Source organism: Leopardus geoffroyi, chromosome B4 (genome assembly GCF_018350155.1).
Source record: "Leopardus geoffroyi isolate Oge1 chromosome B4, O.geoffroyi_Oge1_pat1.0, whole genome shotgun sequence".
Lineage (NCBI taxonomy): Eukaryota > Metazoa > Chordata > Mammalia > Carnivora > Felidae > Leopardus > Leopardus geoffroyi.
In genome coordinates this window covers 13,772,579-13,795,385 of record NC_059341.1, presented here as the reverse complement: position 1 = coordinate 13,795,385, position 22,807 = coordinate 13,772,579, and the positions used below count along the sequence as shown (strand labels likewise).

Sequence of the window (22,807 nt, the reverse complement as noted above, 5' to 3'; positions counted from 1 at the left end):
AATGGGGCTGGCTTTTTCTGTGCATAATGGTGACTCTTCCTCAGTTAATATAGTTGGAAGAACAGGACCATGACAGGCACAATTTTAATGTTCCTGCAATTATATTTTGGAATACAACAGGATGATTGATACCAGGTTTCATGGCTTTTGTGTTTCAAAACACTCGACTGAAGTCTGCATTTTGAATTATTTTGTGAAATGACATTTACATGATGGAGAACGGAACAACGAATTCTTTTTTTTTTTTTTTTCAACGTTTATTTATTTTTGGGACAGAGAGAGACAGAGCATGAACGGGGGAGGGGCAGAGAGAGAGGGAGACACAGAATCGGAAACAGGCTCCAGGCTCTGAGCCGTCAGCCCAGAGCCCGACGCGGGGCTCGAACTCACGGACCGCGAGATCGTGACCTGGCTGAAGTCGGACGCTTAACCGACGGCGCCACCCAGGCGCCCCGGAACAACGAATTCTTAAAAAGTAGGGACGAGTAACACAGAGAACAAAGGCTAGTAAGCATAAATTTTTACTTTGTGGACTTCCTTGTCATCGCATTCCCTCTGTTTGTTGTAGTAATAGAAAGTATTGTCCCTTCTCTGAAGTTTCTTCACGTATCCGGTCTCTGGCCAGCGATCTACCTGCACAACAGAAACCAGAAGACAAACACTGTGACGCTGGCTTTATTTTGATAAGTATTTTACTGTCAAATAGTTAGCAGTATACTTCACCTCCAAGAGTTAAAGCATAAAGTTAAATCTAAAACTACGTGATTTCTCAAGACAGTATTATACACACCTCGGACACATCATAAGTTGCATCCCTTTACTGCAAAACAACTAATTGGGTGCTTCTCTCTAGATCCCAATTTCTAGATTTCAATTTCTACTCAGTGGCCAAGAAGAAACATTCAAAATACTCTAAACTTTATTTTTCTTAGGTTTACAAGTTATGTCGGACATTACTACGTCCTGACTTCTAAAAGTAATGCCTGAGGAGGAAATTAGGCTCAGGCTCCACTCTGGTGCTGGACATTGACAGCACAGCGATGTCGAATGGAAGCAGCCAGATTCTTGGTAACGCAGGGTGCATATGCATTCCTCACGTCCACCTCACAAGTTCAGCTTGAAACCCATTTTTTAATAGAAATTTGAGGTCATGATTTTGATTTTCACCTTTCTTACCGCCCCTCCCCCCTATTCTTTCTCAGATGCCATATTGGCTTGCTTACTTTATCATTTGGCTTGACCTAATTGGGACATCTTTCTCCGCTTCCTCTCCAAATTCATGTTCTGCTTTCTCAATCGGGTCAGTGCATTGCGGTCATTGTTTGTATGTTTCTTCTGGATTCTGTAAGATCTACTCTATCATTGTCAAAACCTGATTATTCAGGCGTTGTGGTTTAGATTATCAAACCCTCTTCTTCACCGCCATCTCTACAGGCAGCTCATCACTTCTCATTGGCCCCACCCATAAGTCACATGTTCCCATTGGAATAGGAAAACATCATGAATACAAAGGAATGCCTGCCTTTATTTTCTAGTTGTGCATTTTCATTTTCTTCTGTTGTCTCATTTATTTAAGAATTAGCAAAAATAGGTAGCAGCATAGCTGATAAACCTTGGCGGACTTTCTGACATACAGTATAGGAAAAAAAATCAATGCTTCCTATTACTAGGTAAAGCTTGTTTTTCATAGCCTCCATTGTCCCCAGCAGAGAAAGGAGGGTGTTCTCAAGACGTCATTATAACTCTCTTCCTCTTGGGGCCAGGAGCAGGTTATGTTTCACTTACTGGGTCCCCCAAAACCATCTCATTCAGTTAAGAGATAGCCACTGTATATGGGATGAGCCTCCAAACAGCTATGCTGGTTCTCATCAACCTCTAGTCATTTTAAACACTCCTTTGGTATTTTATAATTTTTTCTTCTTGGCCTTGATGATTCCCATTCAGCCTAGGAAAGCTTCACTTTTGTGACTACAACAGAGTGGCATGGTTCTCAGGACTAGCTAGGGAGGTCAATAAGCCCTAATAGTGTATGTGTCCCACAAGGACATGTGCTTCGGGTGAGGAAAGAGAACTCTGCTCAAATTCTTCAGACCTCCGTATGCTGGTATAGACATGCCAATTGAGGCAAGCCTTCAGTTACCATCCTGTCCGACCTTCAAGGTCTTCTGCAAATGTCTCTAGGGACATGGAACCATTTTGGAGGATTGTCCCCCAAAGGAAGCGATTTTGTCTTCCTCGAAATTCTTGTGCTTCCTTTTTAAAGGTATGCATATTTTGACTTGCATAAAGTTTGACTGTTCTTATCATTTTTAATCTTCGACTCCAAGATCATAAGAATAATAAAAGCCATAATTCATTAAACACTTAGCATTCATTCACTCAACAAATTATTAAGCCCTACAATGTCAGGCACTTCAAACACATGATTTCATTTAATACCTGCGACTGTTTTCTAAAGAGGGCACTGCCGTCACCATTCTACTGTTGAGCTCAGCCAAGTTGAGAACCTTGTTCAGGATTACCCAGCTTATGAGACATAGAGCCCGGACGCAGACCCTGGACAGAAAGATTCCAAATCTGGTTCTCTTCCTACTAGCCGACTCCATTTCTTAAGGTCGGGTACTCACTTCTACTGTTGTTTCCTAAAGCAGCTGGCACAGAAATGTGCACGTGGTAGTGACATGCCCCGCCAGAACATGCCACTTTGGCATCTGGTTGTTTTGAGTTAAAGTCACAACCGGTGCACGAAGGACACTCTGCGTCTCCTCTCTGTCCCTCTGAAAGCAGGAAATAAATCTCCCGTGTGAAAGCTACCCTCCCTGCACCCGAAGGTAGACAGGCCTCCTTATCCCCACAGACAGAGAATTCAGGGCCAACAGGGCAATGTAAACAAATTCGGCTTAGTTTCCCCACTAATCAGTACTCAAGCCCGCTACTTTGTCTTGTTAGTTCTCCGCGTATTTATCAATTCTTTGTCTTAAAAGGTATATAAACAGCCTGCTTTGGTCACTTTTTGGGTCTCGTATCTCTGGGGCCCTCATATGTATGAAATTAGATGAAATTTATTTTTTCTCCTGTTAATCTGTCTTGTGTCAATTTGATGATTAGACCAGCGAAAAGAACAAAGAGGATCCGGGTGAAATGTTCTCCTTCCCGACAGTTTGTATGCAATAAATATATACTAAAGTGAAATGCAAGACCTCTTCAAAATTGGCAAGTCACACAGTGAATAGGTGTGTTCTTCCCTGCATCACACATCCCCCTCTCACTTTGTGGGACTTCCCCTTCAAGGATGTTCTTCATGTTCTCTTAAATCTGATTTTATCTCAATCACAACATTATTGAGGTGGGAATGTGATGGACAACCAAAGTCAGGAGTCAAATAGTTTTTTTGTCACCTATAATCTCCATAATAAACAGAATCTAGCCTCTTCATAACTCGTGGTAAAAAAAAAAAAAAACAAAAAAAACAAAACAAAACAAAACAAAAACCCCTGAAACAAATAATAATTACACAACAAACTGAATATCTGGTAATAGAATTAACTGAGTAAGGGGAAAAGACGCTAGTTTTGTGGATTACAGGAATGATTCATTTAGCGGAGCATGGTTGCTCAATAAGAGGTAGAAAGTTCTTAATGTTCCCATGCTGAGGGACCACCTCTGCCTCCAGTCTGCCTGAAAATCACTCCTCTGGGCCTCAATCTCCTCATCAGTAAAATGAGAGAATTGGAGTAGGCCTCCCTTTTAGTTATTCTCTGGTTCTTTGTTTGATTTTAATACTTTTCACTAAATACTTAGAATTCAGGTTTAGCTAGAAATCTTACCATAGAAACTTGTTTCACTTGTTTATATTCAGTTTCATCGCGATATCCTGCTTGTTGAAACCTGTACAGATTTTCTATCTCTTCTGACCACTTTTTGGCACGACTTACTGATTTTGGTTTCGCGTCAGAACTAGCCATGGCTATAGAAGTCTTATTAGCAATTATTTCTGAAAGATGGTTAAAACAACATTAACAGAGCATAACCGTGACAACTTTGAAAGTCCCTTTAAGAATGAACAAAAGTAGAATTTTTTTTAAAAAAATTGGAAAGTGGAGAATCCCACTAGGTATATTAAATTCTAAGCATTCAATTCTAAGATTGAGAAGGATTCATGCTCTACTCTGGAAATAAAATAAACCCTGAAAGATACATAGAGAACTGCTTTTGTTTCTTCATCAAATAAAACTGCATTCAGAGTGTGATGTCCTAAAGGCTCTATACTAATTCAGGTGTTCTAGGCAATAGTTTACAACATTTCTGAAGTCACACTCTCATTTTTAACTACTCAGTAGGTTGTCAAAATATCTCACCACTGTTCCATTTGATTATATTCGAAACTGAATCTCCCACTTTTTCTTTCTCCTGAAAAGGGAAGGTAAGATCAATCTTCTTACTGTCTTCTTACTCTTCTTGCTGGGAAGCAGTGGTTTCCTCTTTTTTGCATGTCTTCACTACTTGGAGACATCCCAGTCACTCTAGTCCATTCGCTCAGGTGGTCACTGGGCCCCTGCTCCTGCGACAGCCTGATGTGAAGAGACAGACGAATACAAAGTCCGTGAAAGCTGTATGACTAGGATACTGAGATCATTGATTTTACAACAAAATAAGCAGTCACCAATAGCTTTTGAAGTTCAAACATTCAACTCTAGTGCACGTAATTGTCTATTCACCAAACTTCTATAGTCAGTGTTTCAAAGACATAATCTTTTCTTTTTAATTTTTTTTTAAGTTTATTTATTTTTGAGAGAGGGAGTGAGCAGGGAGGAGCAGAGAGAGAGGGAGACACAGAATCTGAAGCAGGCTTGAACTCAAGAACTGTGGGGCTTGAACTCAAGAATTGTGAGATCATGACCTGAACCGAAGTTGGATGCTTAACCAACTGAGCCACCCAGGCGCCCCAAGACATAATCTTCTTTAAAATTTTTTAAAAATGTTTATTTATTTTTGAGAGAGAGACAGAGCATAAGAGGGGGAGGGGCAGAGAGAATGAGGGACACACAGAATCTGAAGCAGGCTCCAGGTTCCGAGCTGTTGGCACAAAGCCTGAGGTGGGTCTTGAACTCAGGAACCATGAGATCATGACCTGAGCTGAAGTCAGACGCTTAACTGACTGAGCCACCCAGGCGGCCCTTTCAAAGACATAATCTTGCATTTGTTTTCCCAGTGTCATCTTATTACCAAAATGCATCAGTTAACTGAAATAAAGTGCCTAGAATTTCCACCAGGATTCCTTGAATTCATTCTTCTATTAAAATATATTTCCATTGGCTGAAATACATTCAGATTGGACCTCATAAAGTAGGTGCCATTCTTATTTTTTGAACTTTTTCAATTGCAATGGCAAATACCCACTGCAGTGGTTCCCCCTTACCCGTGGCTTCGCTCTCTGCAGTCAAATGGTCTGGAAGCAGAGGGTCCTCATTCTGACGCAATGTCAGATCAGTGGTAGCCTAGCGCTACATCCCAATGCCTGTGTCGTTCACCTAGCTTCATCTCACTATATAGGCAGTTTATCTTACATTATCACAAAAAAGAGTACAGGAAAATATATTTTGACAGGCCACATTCACATGCTTTTTAAAAAGTATTTTTTAATGTGTATTTTTATTTTTGAGAGAGAGAGAGAGACAGAGTGTGAGTGGGGCAGGGGCAGAGAGAAAGGGAGACACAGAATCTGAAGCAGGCTCCAGGCTCTGAGCTGTCAGCACAGAGCCCGACGTGAGGCTAGAACTCACAAACCGCGAGATCATGACCTGGGCTGAAGTCGGATACTTAACCGACTGAGCCACCCAGGCGTCCCTCACATAACTTTTTAAAATATATTGTAATAATTGTTCGACTTTATTATTGTTATTAATCTCTTACCGTGCCTAGTTTACAAATTGAACTGTATCACAGATGTGTATGTACAGGAAAATAACAGAATATACAAGGTTTGGTATTATCTTTGGTTTCCGGCATCCACCGGGGCGTCTGGGAATGTATCTCCCAGATACATGAATAAGGGGGTGGGGAACTACTGTGTGTTGACAAAGTCAAGAAATACATTAAAGTCCAAAAAAAGAAAAGTCAAAATAATCATCACATCACTTAGAAGTGTCCATCCTTAACATCGGTATCATCCTAAGCATGAGTTGGAAGAACAGACTTTAAAAGTTTTATGAAAAAGAGTCTTATGGTAAATGTTCTTACAAGTATAACAAATTTAGCTCAGCCTGGATTCAACAGGGAGGGGAACGTAGGAAATGGAAGTAAACTTGATGGAATCACTGAATTTCAGATAAGTATTTCCTCAATGTGAAAGATGTGGCCTAAAAATTTCCTCCTACTTAATAAAAATAGATTAATGGAGACTCTTAGGAGGCTAAGAGTCATTTGTTTGAACTCTGTATATCAATCATACACAAGTACCAACTGATTCTTCTATGAAAAATAAGCCAATTTGTCCAATGCTTCTTCCTCCCTCCTGTAGATTCTTGTTGCATTCTTACTTAATATTCTAAAAGTTATGGCATTTACATTCTGTCCCGAAGCCATAATTCTCACAGTTGTCTGGGCTTAGTTCCAGATTTAAAGGAATTAAAATGAAGTCCTTTGAGTTACACAGTTCACTCTGATGAAAGTAGCACCCACCCAAATGGATATACCAGGAGTCTTGTTTGGTTTTCTCCCAGCGTGCATTACCAACATGCCCAGACCAGAGAAAATTAAGGGATTGTTCATACTGGACTTTTAAAAAACTTAGCCCTTCTTTATTCATTAGGTTTAGGTTCACGATGTATTTTAAGTCAATACTTCGTTATGTTATTGTATGAATTTATGTAAAATTTGGAATACCCCACAAAACAGTCAGTGTGACATATTTCAAGGAAACATTTGCCCTTTGTTTCCATTCATGGTAATGGGAGGCTCACTGTGTTTTGCTGCACAGTACACTAGATATGACCAACAGTGAGTTGGACAGATGTGATACAGCCTGATAATCCATTAATATATATGACTACGTATAATCTTTTTTTCATACCAAAATGACACGAAGAAACAAAAGGAGAAAAGATATAAATTCACCGTAAAAAAATACTTTCACAATTAGCCATGTTTGTTACATGAATTTAGTGGCTGTATTATTACTGCTTTTACAGATGAAGCACATTTTCTAAACGTTGTGGCACGATCATACTTTGTTTTACCCCAAGGCATTTTGGCTTTACGCTTGGCTTTTTGATAACATTACAAAACACTTTTATGTACTCGTATTCATTCAAAAAATAGTTTCTTGAATGTCATCTATGTAATCTTTTGTCACTTTCAAACAAAGCAATCATGTCAACTGTAAACAGAAAAATGCTTTCAATAGAAGAGGGGAAAATATGCTGCATTTGGTTGTACTGGAGAAGTAACCTTCCCCCACCCCCCACCCCAGTAGAAATATGCATCTTCTAGACATATTAGGCATTTCAAAACTTTGTTTTCCCACAGTAGCCAAAGGGAACATAAATGCATTTTCAGCAGAATAGAAACCCCAGGGGCTCCTGAAACTATACTATCTAGTGGTGGTGCAAATCCCTCCTCTACCTTTTTGTCTCTCTTACTACTTTCTACTTATTAAAAAAACAGAATGAAACTAAAATTGGGAAAGATCAACTTACAATTTTTCGATTAAATATTTCAGTAATCCTTGGAAGTTCAGTGGTAATATTAATTCCGCTAGCAACATTCAACACTTTGAAATTTAGAGGTTTACTTCACGGAGAATTGTGGCAAAAAAAAAAAAATACTATAAAATAGATTTGATCTTCATAATACTAAGTTGTAGTTACAGAAACAGGAAATGGCAATGCCTGACTTTCTAGTTTTGTAAAAATTGAATTTTATTAGACAGTATTAAGGTTTATACATGCATTTAAAAAAAATCAGCTATATCAAATCCTGGATGATCTAAGGCTTTAATCTAATAGAAGCCTTTGATGTACCAACCATCTTAAGCTCTCTTCTATTTTTTTTTAATATATGAAATTTATTGTCAAATTCGTTTCCATACAATACTCAGTGCTCATCCCAAAAGATGCCCTCTTTAATACCCATCACCCACCCTCCCCTCCCTCCCACCCCCCATCAACCCTCAGTTTGTTCTCAGTTTTTAAGAGTCTCTTATGCTTTAGCTCTCTCCCACTCTAACCTCTCTCTCTCTTTTTTTCCATCCCCTCCCCCATGGGTTCCTGTTAAGTTTTTCAGGATCCACATAAGAGTGAAAACATATGGTATCTGTCTTTCTTTGTATGACTTATTTCACTTAGCATAACACTCTCCAGTTCCATCCATGTTGCTACAAAGGGCCAGATTTCATTCTTTCTCATTGCCACGTAGTATTCCATTGTGTATATAAACCACAATTTCTTTATCCATTCACCAGTTGATGGACATTTAGGCTTAAGCTCTCTTCTAAGCAAAAGTCCTTTTCACTTCCTTTTTTTTGCTCTGAAAAGTGCTTTTTCTGTTTAGCGGTATTAAAACCCCAAGAGCATTAGCATCCCAAATCTTCCATTTCTTTCCCTACTTTAATTTTTTCTGCTCTTAGACGCACCGTCATAGGGCAAAGGAACCAATCAATAAACACCCCTAGGCTTGTTTCTGGAACCTTAAAAAGGTCTCATTAGAAGGTCTCTGACGGGGCGCCTGGGTGGCTCAGTCAGTTAAGTGTCTGACCCTAGCTCAGGTCATGATCTTGCGGTCCCTGAGCCCAAGCCCTACCTCGGGCTCTGTGCTGACCACTCAGAGCGTGGAGCCTGCTTCGGATTCTGTCTCCTTGTCTCTCTGCCTCTCCCCTGTTCACACTGTCTCTCTCTCAAAAATAAAAAAGAATTTAGAAGGTTAAAAAGAATTTAGGTTTCTGACGTCAGTTATGCCTCCCTTCCCTCCACTTTTGGCGGGGGGGGGGGGGGGGGTGGTCAGCCGGAAAAACTGGTTTCCCAAAAATGCCTTTGCAGTCTATGGTCTAGGCGGGCTAATCTGCATTTGTTCAGCGTAAAGCCACTCCTTTTGGGTCCCCCCCCCCCCACCCCAGCTGACCTGCCTTCTCCAGCCTTTCAAACCTTTCTTCTGCCAGAAATCACCAATTTTGTATGTAAGGTAAATGTGCTACATAAGGCTGAGACGGAGAAAGAATTCTGGAAACAGGAGGTCAAATGGCTGGTCCGCACAACTCTGAAAGGAGACCCCAGAATAGCAGCCCCTCAAGCCCCAGAAAACGCGGGTCGGCTTGGAAGCTACTGGAAAATAAGATTCTGAAACTCAAGAAATATCAAATAAAGACCATTGCTATAAGGGAGAATACAAACGCCAGCAGCACAAATCTCAGCCACCACAGGGCATGCCAGAGCGGAAGGGGCGGAGCCGAGGCTTCCGGGGCGGGGCCGGGACGGAAGCAGCGGAGGGGGCGGGCCCTTCAGGCCCCTCGGGACGGGTCCACCCACCCCACCCCCCTCACCCCCCTCGCTGGGTAAGGCTCTCCGTGGTTACCCTCGCTTACCGACCTGGAGAGGCCGAGGCACCCCTTCCGGGAGCTCTCAGGAGAGCGCGGAGGTGCTCAGGATCCGCGGGCTGGTCAGCGAGAGGCCAACTATCGGGGCCTCGGCGACCCTCGCGTCTCCTAGCAACGCGGAGCGCCGAGCTGCGGCCCCGCCCCCTGCGAGCGGGCCCTTGGGCGCAGGTGCGAGGGTTGGGCTGGGCTGGGCTGCGGACCCAGTTCGGAGAGTCACGGTTGACCCCAGGGTGCGAGGCTTGCAAGGGCTGAATCCCAGGCAGAGGTAAGGAGCCGAATGTGTTCTTTGCCTCTGCAGCCCCAGACGGAATTCCGTTGGCGATTTTGGTTCCTGATAGTGGATATGTCCTGTCTGTCTCATGCTTCTTTTCATTTTGTTGAAATTAAATGAACTAACCAATTCACAGGGTAGAGCATGGTGCCTGACAATTAGTAAACCTACAAAAAACAACACCCGTAACTTAGATGATTTTTCTGTATCATTACCTTTATTCGTTTATTTAAAATACTGTCGATTTGCCTATAACTCCCAAATTTATTTCCTCAGCCCAGATCTCTTTTTGAATTCCAGACCTGTATACCCAGCCTATATTCAACATGCACTTGGTTATCCAAGACCCCCCTCCCCGCCCCCGCCTCTAAGCAACCCATCCGCAACCTGCCCCTTCCACAGTCTTCCTCCTTCAGTAAATGGGTCCTAGAGTCCACTCTTTGCCTTGCCTTCTTTACCCGTCATTGTTGGCTTTTCTGTTCCCAGTGAGTCCAAGCCACCACCGTTTTCCCCCTACTCTGGTTATTGAGATAGTCCCCAATAGGTCTCTCTTGTCTCCCCTCGTCTATGCCCAAAGCAACAATCAGTGCAGTCCGTTTGAAACATCATTCAGATTGTGTCCTGCGATGGCTCCCCATCTTGCAAAGTAAAACCCAGCAAAACCTTACAAGATTCTCTCTTCCCTTGCTCTGGAGCCCTGGATCACTCCACTCCAGCCATGCTGACCTGGCAGTTCCTAGCCTAGCTTCCACACTGAGGCCTTAGTTGTGGCTTTTGCCTCTGCCTGGAATGGTCTTGCTCCATTTATCCCCTTGGCTGACTTCCTCTTCTTGAAGTTTTCCCAGCCCCATCTCTCTAGCTCCCTCCTCCCATCATGCTCTCTATACCCCTTATTATGCTCTAGTGTTTCTTTTGTTCACAGCACTTATCACCACCTCATATACTGTTTAAATTGCTTTATTTCTTAATTTTATTGTTTATCGTCTGCAAGAATGTGATTTCCAGAAAGACAGAGACCTTGTTAACCAAATTGACTGAACTTCAGGTTCCTTAACTGTAAAGTGAAGACAAAACTGTACCTGTCTGATAGGGTAGTTTTGAGGATGACACAAGAAATATAAACCATTTAGGACAGCACCTGGGACTATATAGATGATAGATAATGATTTCCACTCGAACGTATACTGCATTGCTACATAGGTTTGTCTCTGCTTTGCTCACTGCGGTCTCTTTAATGTTCGGAATAGTCACTGGCACACAGTAGCTGGCCGGGGACTGTTTGTTGAGTGAATAAATGATTCCACACCATTGGAGTATTGTGGCAGCTTCCTATGGAGATGCCCTGCCCCAGACTGCCTGAGTGCTCTTTCTAACTCAAATTGCTTTCACACTCAGAATCCCCTGGAGGGTGTGTTAAAATAGATTGCTGGAGAGTTCTAATTCAGCATATCTGGGCTACAGTAGAGATTTTGCATTTTTTTAAAGTTTCTTTAATGTTTATTTTTGAGAGAGACAGAGACAGAACTTGAGCGGGAGAGGGGCAGCAGAGAGAGAGGGAGACACAGAATCCGAAGCAGTCTCCAGGCTCTGAGCTGTCAGCACAGAGCCTGATGTGGGGCTCAAACCCACGGACCGGGAGGTCATGACCTGAGCCGAAGTCGGACGCCCAACCAACTGAGCCACCCACGTGCCCTAAGATTTTGCATTTTTTAAAACAACTTTAAGTAGGCTCCACCCCCAGCCTGGGACTTGAATTCACAACCCTGAGATCAACTGAGCCAGCCAGGAGCCCCATGATTTTACATTTCTAACAGGTTCCCAAATACTGTTGGTGATGCTCTTTCGGGGTCCATACTTGTTCTGATCTCACCTGTCACTCTCATGTTTCAAACCACCCAGGCTTCTCGCTGCCACTCAAATTACACTCTTTGGTTTGGTCTGGTCCCTTCTTACCCAGTTTAGCCTTGACTTCCCCTGTTAAGTCCCTATTATTTTATCCCTTTTGCCCCTAGTGCTTTGGTTAAAAGGAACTATTTGCAATTCCCAGACTGAATAAAAAGCTCATTGCTGAAGAACAGACTTCAGCTGTTCTTGGGCCTGGAAGCTGAACTCAGGGTCACCTTGTTTGATAAGTTTTTCCGTAGCAAATTCCTTTCCATAATTGAGCTCTTCTGCTTGATGTCCACACCACATTCTGGGCACACTTCCATTAAAGCGCTTGTGAAACCTCTTGCATTTATTTCCATGAGTTTCTACTTCTCCCAGACTGTAAGCTCTTGTTCCATGGCTCATTCCTTTATGTACATCCAGTTCCAGCACAATGCCTGGCGCTTAGTGGATGCTCAGTAGATAATAATAAAAGCTAATATTTATTGAGTACCTACCATTTTCCAGGACTTTTCAGTGGACTTCCTTCCTTCCTTCCTTCTTCCCTCACCCTCTCTCTCTCCCTTTCTTTTCTTTCCTTTCCTCTTTCTTTCTTTCTTTCTTTCTCTCCTTCCTTCTTTTTTCTTAGTTGAATAATAACACTTTTTAATCGATCAGAGGGTTGAGAGTAGGAGGAATGACGAAGAGCTGGTGGTAGAGAGATATGTGCAACTAATGCAGAATACACATACATTGTGATTTTTCAAAGCCACCTTCTTGCTATGTGAGTTGGCCATGTAGTATCTTCCTAACTCCTCCAGAGAAGGGATATCCTTGCTAATCTTGTTCACTTTGTCCACATTCTCCCATACATTCTCCAAACATTTTTAAAACAAGTCCATTGAGCTATGATTGAAATGCAATAAATAGCACATACTAACCAGCATATAATTTGGTAAGTTTTGACATATGCATACACCTTTTGTTTCCTGTGCCCCCAACCAACTGCTGAGTTGCTTTCTGTCACTTTCGATCACTTCACATTTTCCATAATTTTACATAAATGGTATAGTACAATATGATCTCAGACTTCCAGCTTCCAGAACTATGAGACAATTAAATTTCCATTGTTTAAGTCACCCAGTCTGTGGAATTTGTTATAGCAGCCCTAACACATAAATACACTTTTTTAAAAAACATATCTCATGGCATACTTCCTAGTGTGACACTATTTCTTCTAAAATAATAGTACAGAATATAGTGAATTTATAACCCAGTTTATTTATATTGACAACAGCTTATAAAATAAGAAAAATATATCTGCTAGTGATTTCCCAGCAAAGACTTACACTTACCTCAAGAACTCCCTTTTTGGTATTTAATATACACTTGGTAGCTGTTTTCAGTCCTTTTGAGATGAGACAAACCAGGGCTTAGAAGTCCAAAGAGCTTGGGATTGCAGAAAGATTCCCAAGTGGGGAGTGAGGAAACAGAGCAGTAGCTGATGCTGTTGACTGCATTTCAGTTTTCTCTACTAGCAGCTACAGGAGGCGTTTCTCTTGGGAGGCAGTATCCAGCAAATTTGGCTTCTTCTGAAAATTTGTTTATTTTGACCTGAGGATATTACAGCCTAGTAAGTGATTGTGGCTCCCTCTGCAAGAGCCGAATAATTGGCTGACTTCTCCCAAGAGTACACGTGTGCACGTCTGTGGGCTGTGCTGACCCATCTTCATTATTTCCTAACCTATCTTCTCCCTTCATCCTGACTCTATTTCCCTTTGTGCTTTCATACTGTATCCATCATGGAAAGAAGGGAGGATACATAAGTGGATAGAGAAGAATATGAATATTATCTTGGCCTGCCTTGCCAGGAGTTCCAAATTCTGGCCGAGGTAGACACGCCAGATTCTCCAGGTACCAGTCTCACTGCAGAACTTGGTGTTAGGTGTAGACAGCTTAGTCCTCCTTTATTCGAAGACAAACCATCTTATACCAAATCAAAGGTGTTGGCAACAGCTTACTAGCAGAATGCTTTACTCAAATGAGTGATTCTGATGTCATACCATTCCCACTCACCCTTCTTTCTCTTCCTCCCCTTCTTTTTCTTCCTCTTATGAGAATTGGAATAGAACTTTGAGGACCAGGGTGCAGGGAAATGCTGATATTCTCTGAGGTTGGCATTCTGATTCCTGATTCCACTGCTTAAAATTCATTATCCTTGGGTTTTCCCCCATATTACTTTGTGTGTCTGTGGAAGCATTTGTTTACCATATTTTGCAAAGGTGTTGTCTCCAAATGGGTTGAAAACGTACCTGAAGGCACGTCTTAGTCGTCGATGTAAATAAACACTGCAAGGCTTATAACGATGGTATGCACCAAGCAAGACCTCAAGAGTGTTCAAGGTGTTTGTTTGTATTAATATCAAGGTGTTTAAAGCAGATTTGCTAGGAAGGGGCCCGATAAATGGCCCATTCGCCATTCGGTGATTCTTAATGTTTTAACAAACCTTTTCATAAAGTTGTTTTGGTGGTTAAAAAATCCCAGAACTTTCCCCCCTTAAGACCTATCCCTTTTCACCCACCACTTCTTTTTTGTTTATGTATCCTTCGAACTTCTAAAAATGTAATTCAAAAGGGTGGTGGGCTGGTGGCGGGGGTGCGGGGCTTGGGGGGGGGAAGGAGAGCAGAAGGCCAACCCATAAGCTATCCTTGGGATCTTTACTTACCTACCCTAAGATCACGCATCTGAGTTGTGATCATCAGGGATCGTTCACTCACTCAGTTTGTAGATTATAAATGGAAGCGGGAACTAACAGTTATTGAATCTACCATGAGTCACATACAATTTTTTCCTCATACAATTCTCGTTATCCCCCAAGGTAGAAACTGGGAAGATGACGGAAAGAAGGAACTGAGCTCGGCTTTCAGGCTCTCAGACAAGCTGGGGGTGGAACGCAGTCGGATTTCAAAGAGAAGCTTTACACCCCCCTTCGTGTCTTTGCCTCCTTGGGTGGAGCACCTGCTACGGGTGGTCACTTTCCCTTCGCGCTATCGTTCCTGCACAGACAACGGGCACTCTGCACCAGAAAGTCACCCGTGTTGAGTCAAAGTTCCCGGCAGCGCCACCCTCTTCGCGCCGCACCCTAGATCCTAGCCGGCCGCCCCAGCCCTAGGCACTGCAGTTGTCCCAGCCCAGCGTCGGGCAGCTCCGATATTTAACTCCATGGGTCGCTGGCCGCAGACTCTCCCCTGAGGCCCTTCGGAACCGCCCCTACCACCACACGGCTCCTCTGATTGGACGTGGTTGCGCCCGGCCGGCCAATGGCTTGGCGGCGGCAGGTTCCCGGAAGTGGCGGCGCGGCCCGGGAAGACCTCAGTTTCCGCAGGCTGAGTCGGGGCCGGTTCCGCTGGCTTCGCGGGCGCTATGAGTTGCTTCCAGGGACAGATGGCCGAGTACCCAACCATCTCCATAGACCGCTTCGACAGGGAGAACCTGAAGGCCCGCGCCTACTTCCTGTCTCACTGCCACAAGGGTGAGAGAGCGTGGCTCGCCGCCCGTCCCCGGGGACGCGGGCTGCCAGGGTCGGGGCCCCGTGGAGAAGCCGCCCGGAGCGGGTGGGGGCTCCAGCCAGGGAGTGCAGGCTTCGGGAGGCCAGGGCCGAGACTAGCAAGTGCACCTTGTCCCAGCCTGGCCCTTCAACTTCTCTGAGGCTTTATTTCCTCATCTGTACAACGGGTTGCGCCTTGACCCGGGCCAGTTTGACCGGGCATAACTCTTAGGTTCTCGTGGTAGTTCTCCTAGCAGCTCATAGTCAGAGGTCAGCGAGGATTACTCACTTCTTCCTCCACATCTTCGCTACCGTGTTATAAAGAAGACAAGTTTCAGATGAAATTCCGCCTTACCCCGCAAACACTTACCATCAGGCAGGTGCATTCACTCACAAACATCCTGTCTGTGAGCTCTACAAAGTGCAAGCGGCCCCTCCTTTTAGATGTTCTCGCCACATCCAGTATAAAGGATTCGTGTAAGGCGAGGCAACCAGAATACGAAAATTGCACAGTTGCACACAGTTAGGGATTAAGCCTCAGTGTCACCCCTAATGATACAGCCTGGAGATTAGATGCTTCAGGAGAGGCGGGGTGTCTCTAAAACATCCGGGCCAATCTCCAGAGCTGGAGTAGCACTAATTTCACAACCATTGTCCATTTTTAACATCTCGTGTGCTGAAGTTAGTGTTGTGGGGAAATGCCTCAGCTTTCTTGCTCGAACCTACCAATTATCACATTAATGAGGAGAATCTGGACTTGCTCTCTCCCTTTGCAAAATAGCACTGTGAGCCTCTTTGAGGGTCTTTCTGCTTATTCTCCAGAGTAATGCTTTTGTTTTTGGTTTGTTTCTCGTTGTGAATCGACTGCTGGGTGGTGGTACCTCTGTTTTACCCTGATAACCATGATTGAAGTGTGGCTTAGGGGCTTGCCCTTTATGTTACGAATAGTGAGTTTGAAGAAAGAATCCATCTAAAGGAATCTGAAGTCACGATCATTCATTCGATCATTCGTTTGTATGTTAAACAAGAAACTGACTTTTTATTATTGAGCAGTTTATAATAACTTTTCCTGTTCTCTAATCATATGTGTGTCTTTTTACTCAATCAGAACGTTAAACTCATCAAGGGCAAGAACTTCTGCTTTCAGAAATTTCCCATGTTGCTTACTGGTGGTCTTCTAACCTTTCTGAGACATAGATTTCTTTGGATGTGCTGTGGACTGAATTGTGCGTCCCCCCCCCCCTCCCCAGTTTCATATGTTGAAGCCCTAAACCCCCAAGTGACTATATTTGGCGATGGGTCTTTTAGGGGACAATGCAAGTGAAATGAGGTTGTAAGGGCGGGGTCCTAATTTGTTAAGATTGATGGCCTTATAAAAAGAGGAAGAGAGGTTTCTCTCTTTCTACACACACACACACACACACACACACTCACACGAGGAAAGGTTGTGGGAGCACACAGCAAGAAGGTGGCAAGCCAGGAGGAGTGTCTCCCCAGAAACCAACCTTGGAATTGAGCCTCCAGAGCTGTAGGAAGTTTCTGTGCTTTAAGCCGCCTTGTCTATGGTATTTTGTTGTGTCAATCTGAGCAGACTAATACAGAATATCTGACAAACACTATGGATTTTGGAAGAAAAAAATCACATAGATACATTAACATCCCATTTTGATACAACATCAGATCCCGTGGACCACTCGATGCCTGTTTGTGGACCACCAGGCATCCAGTGCTGTGCTCAGGGTGGGCTTTACTAAGCCTCAGGAAGGTGCGGAGGACAAGAGGGGACCCATGGCCTGAAATAGTGGGCCAGGGTGGGAGAAGACCCCTCTAGGGAACAATTTGCGATGACTTAATCTGGTCCAGGAAAAGGGGAGAGGAGACCCTGGGTGCAGGCCTAGCACAAAGTAAACTGGCCCAGTTCTCTAGGCTGCCAGTTAGGAAGGGGGCTGGAGTGGTCCTCGGCCATCTTGATTAAAACAGCTTGTTTTGAATAATAGTCATTCACGGTAGCCGCACTTTCTGGTTCTTGGAGCAAAGCTTTTTATAAGCAAAAGGAATGTATGGAATTAAACACTTATAGTAAACATAAAAGGGAGAGAAGGATAGAGAAGAACAGAGGAGAGTTAAGACATCAAATCGGGTACTCACAAAATCCAACCTTCTGCCTGGGGAAGGCCCTCGGTGAACAGCCTCGTTGGAGTCCCAGTTGAGGTTCTTGGGTGGAGCGTTCTCCACTCTGGTGAGGCTTCCAACTAGCTTTCCCGCCAGGGCAGTACATACGCCACCCGTGTGTGATCTCCGCTTAGTCCTGAGGTTTGCCTAGTGCAGTCCTGAGTGAGCTGGTTTTTCTGTTTCTCTTATTGTATCTCACAACCTCAGGAGCCTGGGCGTCTGCATATTTCTCCGTCCTCCCTGACCTATTCCAGATGGATCTGGTCTGCCTCAAGGAGGTGAGGCAAGTTAATCCATCTTGGCATCAGGAACAGAAAGGCCAGTTCTGATCCCTAGGCCAGATGCAGAGCACAAGCCAACTAAGCCCCCCACGATTGTGTATGTGTGGTTCTGGGCAGAAATGCATGACAGGTCACACAAAACCCCCTCTATAGAGCACAGCTATAGAGTGCTGCCTGCTGATTTAGTTGAGGAGTAAGGAGCTGAGCCCCGATTCAGCCTCTTTTTGCCATGGCACAAATTCTTGGGAAATCCCAACGGCAAGTCCTGCCCTGGGACGCCCCCATAGGCCCTAAAAGCCTGGGGCCAGGAGTGATCTGAGGACGTTCACCCTCCGAGGGGGCAGGTGAACCGTCCTGTGCAGGCACATGTCCTGTCAAGGTCTGCCACGTGGGGTGTGGTGACTGCCTTGTTTTCTCTGGAGTTCATGTAATTTGATGGGTGGGTGTGTGTGTGTGCGTGGTGGTAATTAGAATAATTGGGATTGGTTTGATTAACTAAATTGAGAAGGTGTCATCATTGCTATCTAGCAATCCTTCCCATGCTGAAGATTCAGAATGCATTAGAATGCACTGTATGTTTAATGTACTGTTTGGTTTAAATGTTATCTTTCTTTAAAGGCCGTCTATCTGTTCATTTGGACAGCTGTGGAGCAGGCCCGTGTGAATGGAAATACACCACCTTTCGGCCCAGTAGTCACAGCAGGCTAGGAAGAGAATGCAATTCTTCTTTTTTCCTCCCTTTTTAAAAGTTTATTTATTTATTTTGGGAAAGAATGAGAGGGTGAGTTGAGGCGGGTAGAGAGAGAGGGCGAGAGAGAGAATCCCATGCAGACTCCATGCTCAGCGCAGAGCCCAACGTGGGGCTCGATGTCATGACTGTGGGAAATCAAGAGTCAGACGCTTAACTGACTGAGCCACCCAGACACCCCTGAGAAGGGAATGGAACTCTTCTGATGCTGGCCTAAGCCTGGAAGAGTTCCTGGAGGAATCTGTGGAAGCAAGTTCGAATTTCCAGACAGACTAACTTAAGTGACCAGAATGGAATGGGTCACAGATAATGTGGCCCGAAGGATGACTGGATTGAAATGAAAGAAGAATGTCAAGTTTGGAAGCAGTTCTGAAGTGAGAGGCTGGTCACTCATTCTTCTGTGGCTACTTGGAGTGATTTAGACTTAGTCCTAAGATGCAGGGGATCATTCTCCATTTACATGGTGGCCAGAGATGCTCAGCTTTTAGTGGTTCCTGGCCTGTTTTCAGATGCCCTCTTCAGCTGCAGAAGAAAGAGCCAATGGCCCACATGGATCTGAATCCGTTCTCTTATAAAAGTGGACCTCTCGTGTATCTTCTCGTAAAAGGAACTTAAAGAGAGCAGCCAACTGTTTGCTTGGTCTAAGGAATCCTCTCAAAAAAATGTGCTTATGATTTTTTATTTTTTTTGTTTTTAGATCACATGAAAGGATTAAGAGCCCCTACCTTGAAAAGAAGGTTGGAGTGCAGGTAATTTATTTTGCTACGTGTGTGTGTGTGTGTGTGTGTGTGTGTGTGTGTTTGTGTGTGTGTTTTAAAATTTATTTCCTTATTTTGAGGGAGAGAGAGAGAGAGCATGGGTGTGCAGGGGAGGGGCAGAGACAGAGAGGGGGAGAGAGGATCCCAAGCAGGCTCCTTGCTGGCAGCAGTACAGCCCGGTGTGGGGCTCGAACTTACAAACCGAGAGTTATTGACCTGAGCTGAGGCCAAGAGTTGGACACTTAACGGACTGAGCTATCCAGATGCCCCGTATGTGTTTTTTAAAGTAAACATCTTAATTGAGCTATAGCTTCCCACGCAGAAAAGTACTTACACCATAAGGGTACAATCTGATGAACTTTTACAGATGAACACACTTGTGAAGCTTCCACTCGGGTCAAGAAATAGAACAGGACCAGTGTCCCAGAACAGAGCTCCGTCCCTCCTCCCAGTCAGTCCTCCTTTCCCAGAGACAACCTGTAGTCTTTTTGTCATCAGGGCTTAGCTTTGGCTGTTTTTGACCTTTGCGGAAATAGAATCATTTCCTCCTCCATTTGTTTTCTTTCACTTAACATGACACTTGTGGGATTCCTCATGCTATTGGGTGTGCAGCAATAGTGTGTTCATTTTTATTTCTCCGACTGTGTGTACACTTGTGTGTATAACTAGTTGTTCTCTTGTGAAGAAAATCACTTGTTTTTGGATTTTAAAGCTAAACTACCACATTATTTTCCTGTAGGCATTGCCTAAATGTCAATAACAAATCTCAAGATAGGTATTGGAAAAGGCCTCGTTGACTTGTTAACTTCGGAACCGGTGGGTGTCAGTCTTCTCTGTGAACTGGTATCTGTAGTCTGCCTTCTTGAGAATGATAGCTAATGTGTGTTGATTCCAGGCACTGGGAATTTATTAGTCCAGCAGTTTCTTTGAGTGCCTGTGATGAGTCAGGCACTGTACTGGGTGCTGCGGATATAATAGTGACGACTATTAAATTATTAAATTAGTTGCCCAAGGTCATGCAGCCAGTAAGTGGCAGGACCCGGATTTCAACCAGATCTGCCTGATTTTATGGACCGTGTCTTAACTATCTATTGCTGCGTAATGAATTACCCCAAACAACTAATCATATATTCTGTGGGTCTGGAACTCTGACGGAGCGCAGTGGGGGTTGCTGGTTTCTGCCTGGCAGGGTGTCCTATGGGGGCTGCCATTATCCGGAGGCTTGTTCATTCAATGTCTGACACCCAGGCTGAGAAGAACCAGGCAGCTGGGGCTTTTGGGCATCTCTGTCACTAGCAAACATCTTCAGCATGGTGGTTTCAAGATAGCTGAACTTCTTAAAGAGAGACTCGGGGCTTAAAAAGTGTATGTGCCCAGGGAAAGTTAGCAGGTAGCCACGTTGCCCAGAAGACGTAGCCTCCAACGTCCGTGCAACCTTCATCACGTTCTGTCGGTTACAAAGGCAGGTTGAAGGGGAGGTTAAAACAGACCCCTCCTGTCAGTGGAGGGATTTCCATTTTGGAAAAAAGACCATGTACGGTTGAGATATGTATTAGTGTGGCCATCTTTGGAAAATATGGTCTACCGCAGACTATATTTTTCACCTCTGAGCTTTGCTTTCGAATTTTTAAAGTTTATTATGAAATTGATTTTTGCTCACTAAGAAACAGGCTTATATGAAGTTAAACAAAGAAGCCTTCTGTTCCCCACAGCCATTTCCATTCTTGAGAGGTAGCTTCATTTGATGGGATCTTGCCGGACATATCTAATCATGTACCTTTCACCGAAGAGTGATGGGGAACGGCTTTTGAAGAGGTCGGAGGGCACCGTAGTTTCTCATTTGCTGCTTCCCTGTTGTCCCTTTGCACTTTTTTTTTTTTAAACTTCTGAAATAGTTTAATTTAGGGATGACTACTGGTACATTTGGTAATTGGGAGGAATTTCACTTAGTAAATACATAATGCATGCATAATTAATTTACTTTGTGTTTGCATGCTGGGTTAAGGATCTTAGTTCTCGTGCATTTGTGTCATTAAAATGCTTCATGTTTATTAAAATTTAAAAGAATAGTCTTTTGATTTATTCTTTGGCCATGCACATTTGTTTTATTTTATTTTACTTTATTTTATTATTTTTACTTTATTTTTTTAACTTACATCCAAGTTAATCAGCATATAGTGCAACAATGATTTCAGGAGTAGATTCCTTAATGCCCCTACTCATTTAGCCCATCCCCCCTGCAACAACCCCTCCAGTAACCCTGTTTGTTCTCCATATTTAAGAGTCTATTATGTTTTGTCCCCCTCCCTGTTTTTATGTTATTTTTGCTTCCTTTCGCTTGTGTTCATCTGTTCTGTGTCTTAAAGTCCTCATATGAGTGAAGTCATATGATATTTGTCTTTCTCTGACTGACTAATTTCGCTTAGCATAATACCCTCCAGTTCCATCCATGTAGTTGCAAATGGAAGATTTCCTTCTTTTTGATTGCCGAGTAATACTCCATTGTATATATATACCACATTTTCTTTATCCATTCATCCCTGGATGGACATTTGGGCTCTTTCCATACTTTGGCTATTGTTGATAGTGCTGCTATAAACATGGGGGTGTGTGTGCCCCTTCGAAACAGCATCCCTGTATCCCTTGGATAAATACCTAGTAGTGCAATTGCTGGGTTGTAGGGTAGTTCTATTTTTAATTTTTTGAGGAACCTCCATACTGTTTTCCAGAGTGGCTGCACCAGCTTGCATTCCCACCAGCAGGGCAAAAGAGATCCTCTTTCTCCGCATCCTCGCCAACCTCTGTTGTTGCCTGAGTTGTGAATGTTAGCCATTCTGACGGGTGTGAGGTGGTATCTCATTGTGGTTTTGATTTGTATTTCCCTGATGATGAGTGCTGTGGAGCATTTTTTCATGCGTCAGTTGGCCATCTGGATGTCTTCTTTGGAGAAATGTCTATTCATGTCTTTTGCCCATTTCTTCACTGGATTATTTGTTTCTGGGGTGTTGAGTTTGATAAGTTCTTTATAGATTTTGGATACTAATCCTTTATCTGATAATTCATTTGCAAATATCTTCTCCCATTCTGTCAGTTGCCTTTTAGTTTTGCTGATTGTTTCCTTTGCTGTGCAGAAGCTTTTTATTTTGTTGAGGTCCCAATAGTTCATTTTTACTTTTGTTTTCCTTGCCTCTGGAGATGTGTTGAGTCAAGTTGCGGTGGCCAAGGTCAAAGAGGTTTTTGCCTGCTTTCTTCTTGAGGATTTTGATGGCTTCTTGTCTTACATTGAGGTCTTTCTTCCAATTTTGAGTGTATTTTTGTGTATGGTGTAAGAAAGTGGTCCAGATTCATTATTCTGCAAGTCGCTGTCCAGTTTTCCCAGCACCACTTGCTGAAGAGACTGTCTTTATTCCACTGGATATTCATTCCTGCTTTGTCAAAGATTAGTTGGCCATATGTATGTGGGTCCATGTCTGGGTTCTCTATTCTGTTCCATTGATCTGAGTGTCTGTTCTTGTGCCAGTACCATACTGTCTTGATGATTACAGCTTTGTAATACAGCTTGAAGTCCGTGCACT

At 43.5% G+C, this 22,807-nt stretch overlaps 2 protein-coding genes across 19 annotated transcripts in view; one reads left to right on the top strand and one right to left on the bottom strand.

Annotated features, from left to right (window-relative positions):
- DCLRE1C (DNA cross-link repair 1C) overlaps positions 1-22,807 on the top strand; it is a 70,325-nt gene that overhangs the window by 11,007 nt on the left and 36,511 nt on the right. For 4 of the 15 annotated variants that reach the window (XM_045464804.1, XM_045464794.1, XM_045464797.1 and 1 more), the window contains exons 1-3: positions 9,747-9,854; positions 14,605-15,258; positions 19,172-19,223. In XM_045464804.1, the coding sequence (XP_045320760.1) occupies positions 15,047-15,258; positions 19,172-19,223 (264 nt within the window). In that variant the 5' untranslated portion in view covers positions 9,747-9,854; positions 14,605-15,046. Of the gene's footprint in view, positions 1-9,493; positions 9,548-9,746; positions 9,855-14,604; positions 15,259-19,171; positions 19,224-19,971; positions 20,049-22,807 lie in introns of those variants that run through there. The other 11 variants (XM_045464796.1, XM_045464799.1, XM_045464791.1 and 8 more) reach the window with 9 other exon arrangements.
- On the bottom strand, positions 80-9,693 carry MEIG1 (meiosis/spermiogenesis associated 1). 4 transcript variants are annotated; one of them, XM_045464821.1, is made up of 5 exons: positions 9,582-9,693; positions 4,359-4,571; positions 3,828-3,994; positions 463-633; positions 80-234 (listed from the first exon to the last, which is right to left on the bottom strand). In XM_045464821.1, the coding sequence occupies exons 3-4, from the start codon at positions 3,963-3,965 to the stop codon at positions 505-507; spliced, it is 267 nt and encodes an 88-aa protein (XP_045320777.1). In that variant the 5' UTR covers positions 3,966-3,994; positions 4,359-4,571; positions 9,582-9,693; the 3' UTR covers positions 80-234; positions 463-504. The 4 variants fall into 4 exon arrangements, 2 of the variants coding, with proteins under 2 accessions (XP_045320777.1, XP_045320778.1); XM_045464822.1 differs by lacking the exon at positions 9,582-9,693 and adding an exon at positions 8,800-8,849; XR_006709091.1 differs by lacking the exons at positions 80-234; positions 3,828-3,994 and having other exon boundaries at positions 585-633.

Coding starts and splice junctions, on each gene's coding strand:
- MEIG1 (XM_045464821.1), bottom strand. CDS start 3,965: ATGGCTAGTTCTGACGCGAAACCAAAATCAGTAAGTCGTGCCAAAAAG. Junction 634..3,827: donor AAGTGAAACAAGTTTCTATG/GTAAGATTTCTA, acceptor TCTGTTGTGCAG/GTAGATCGCTGGCCAGAGAC.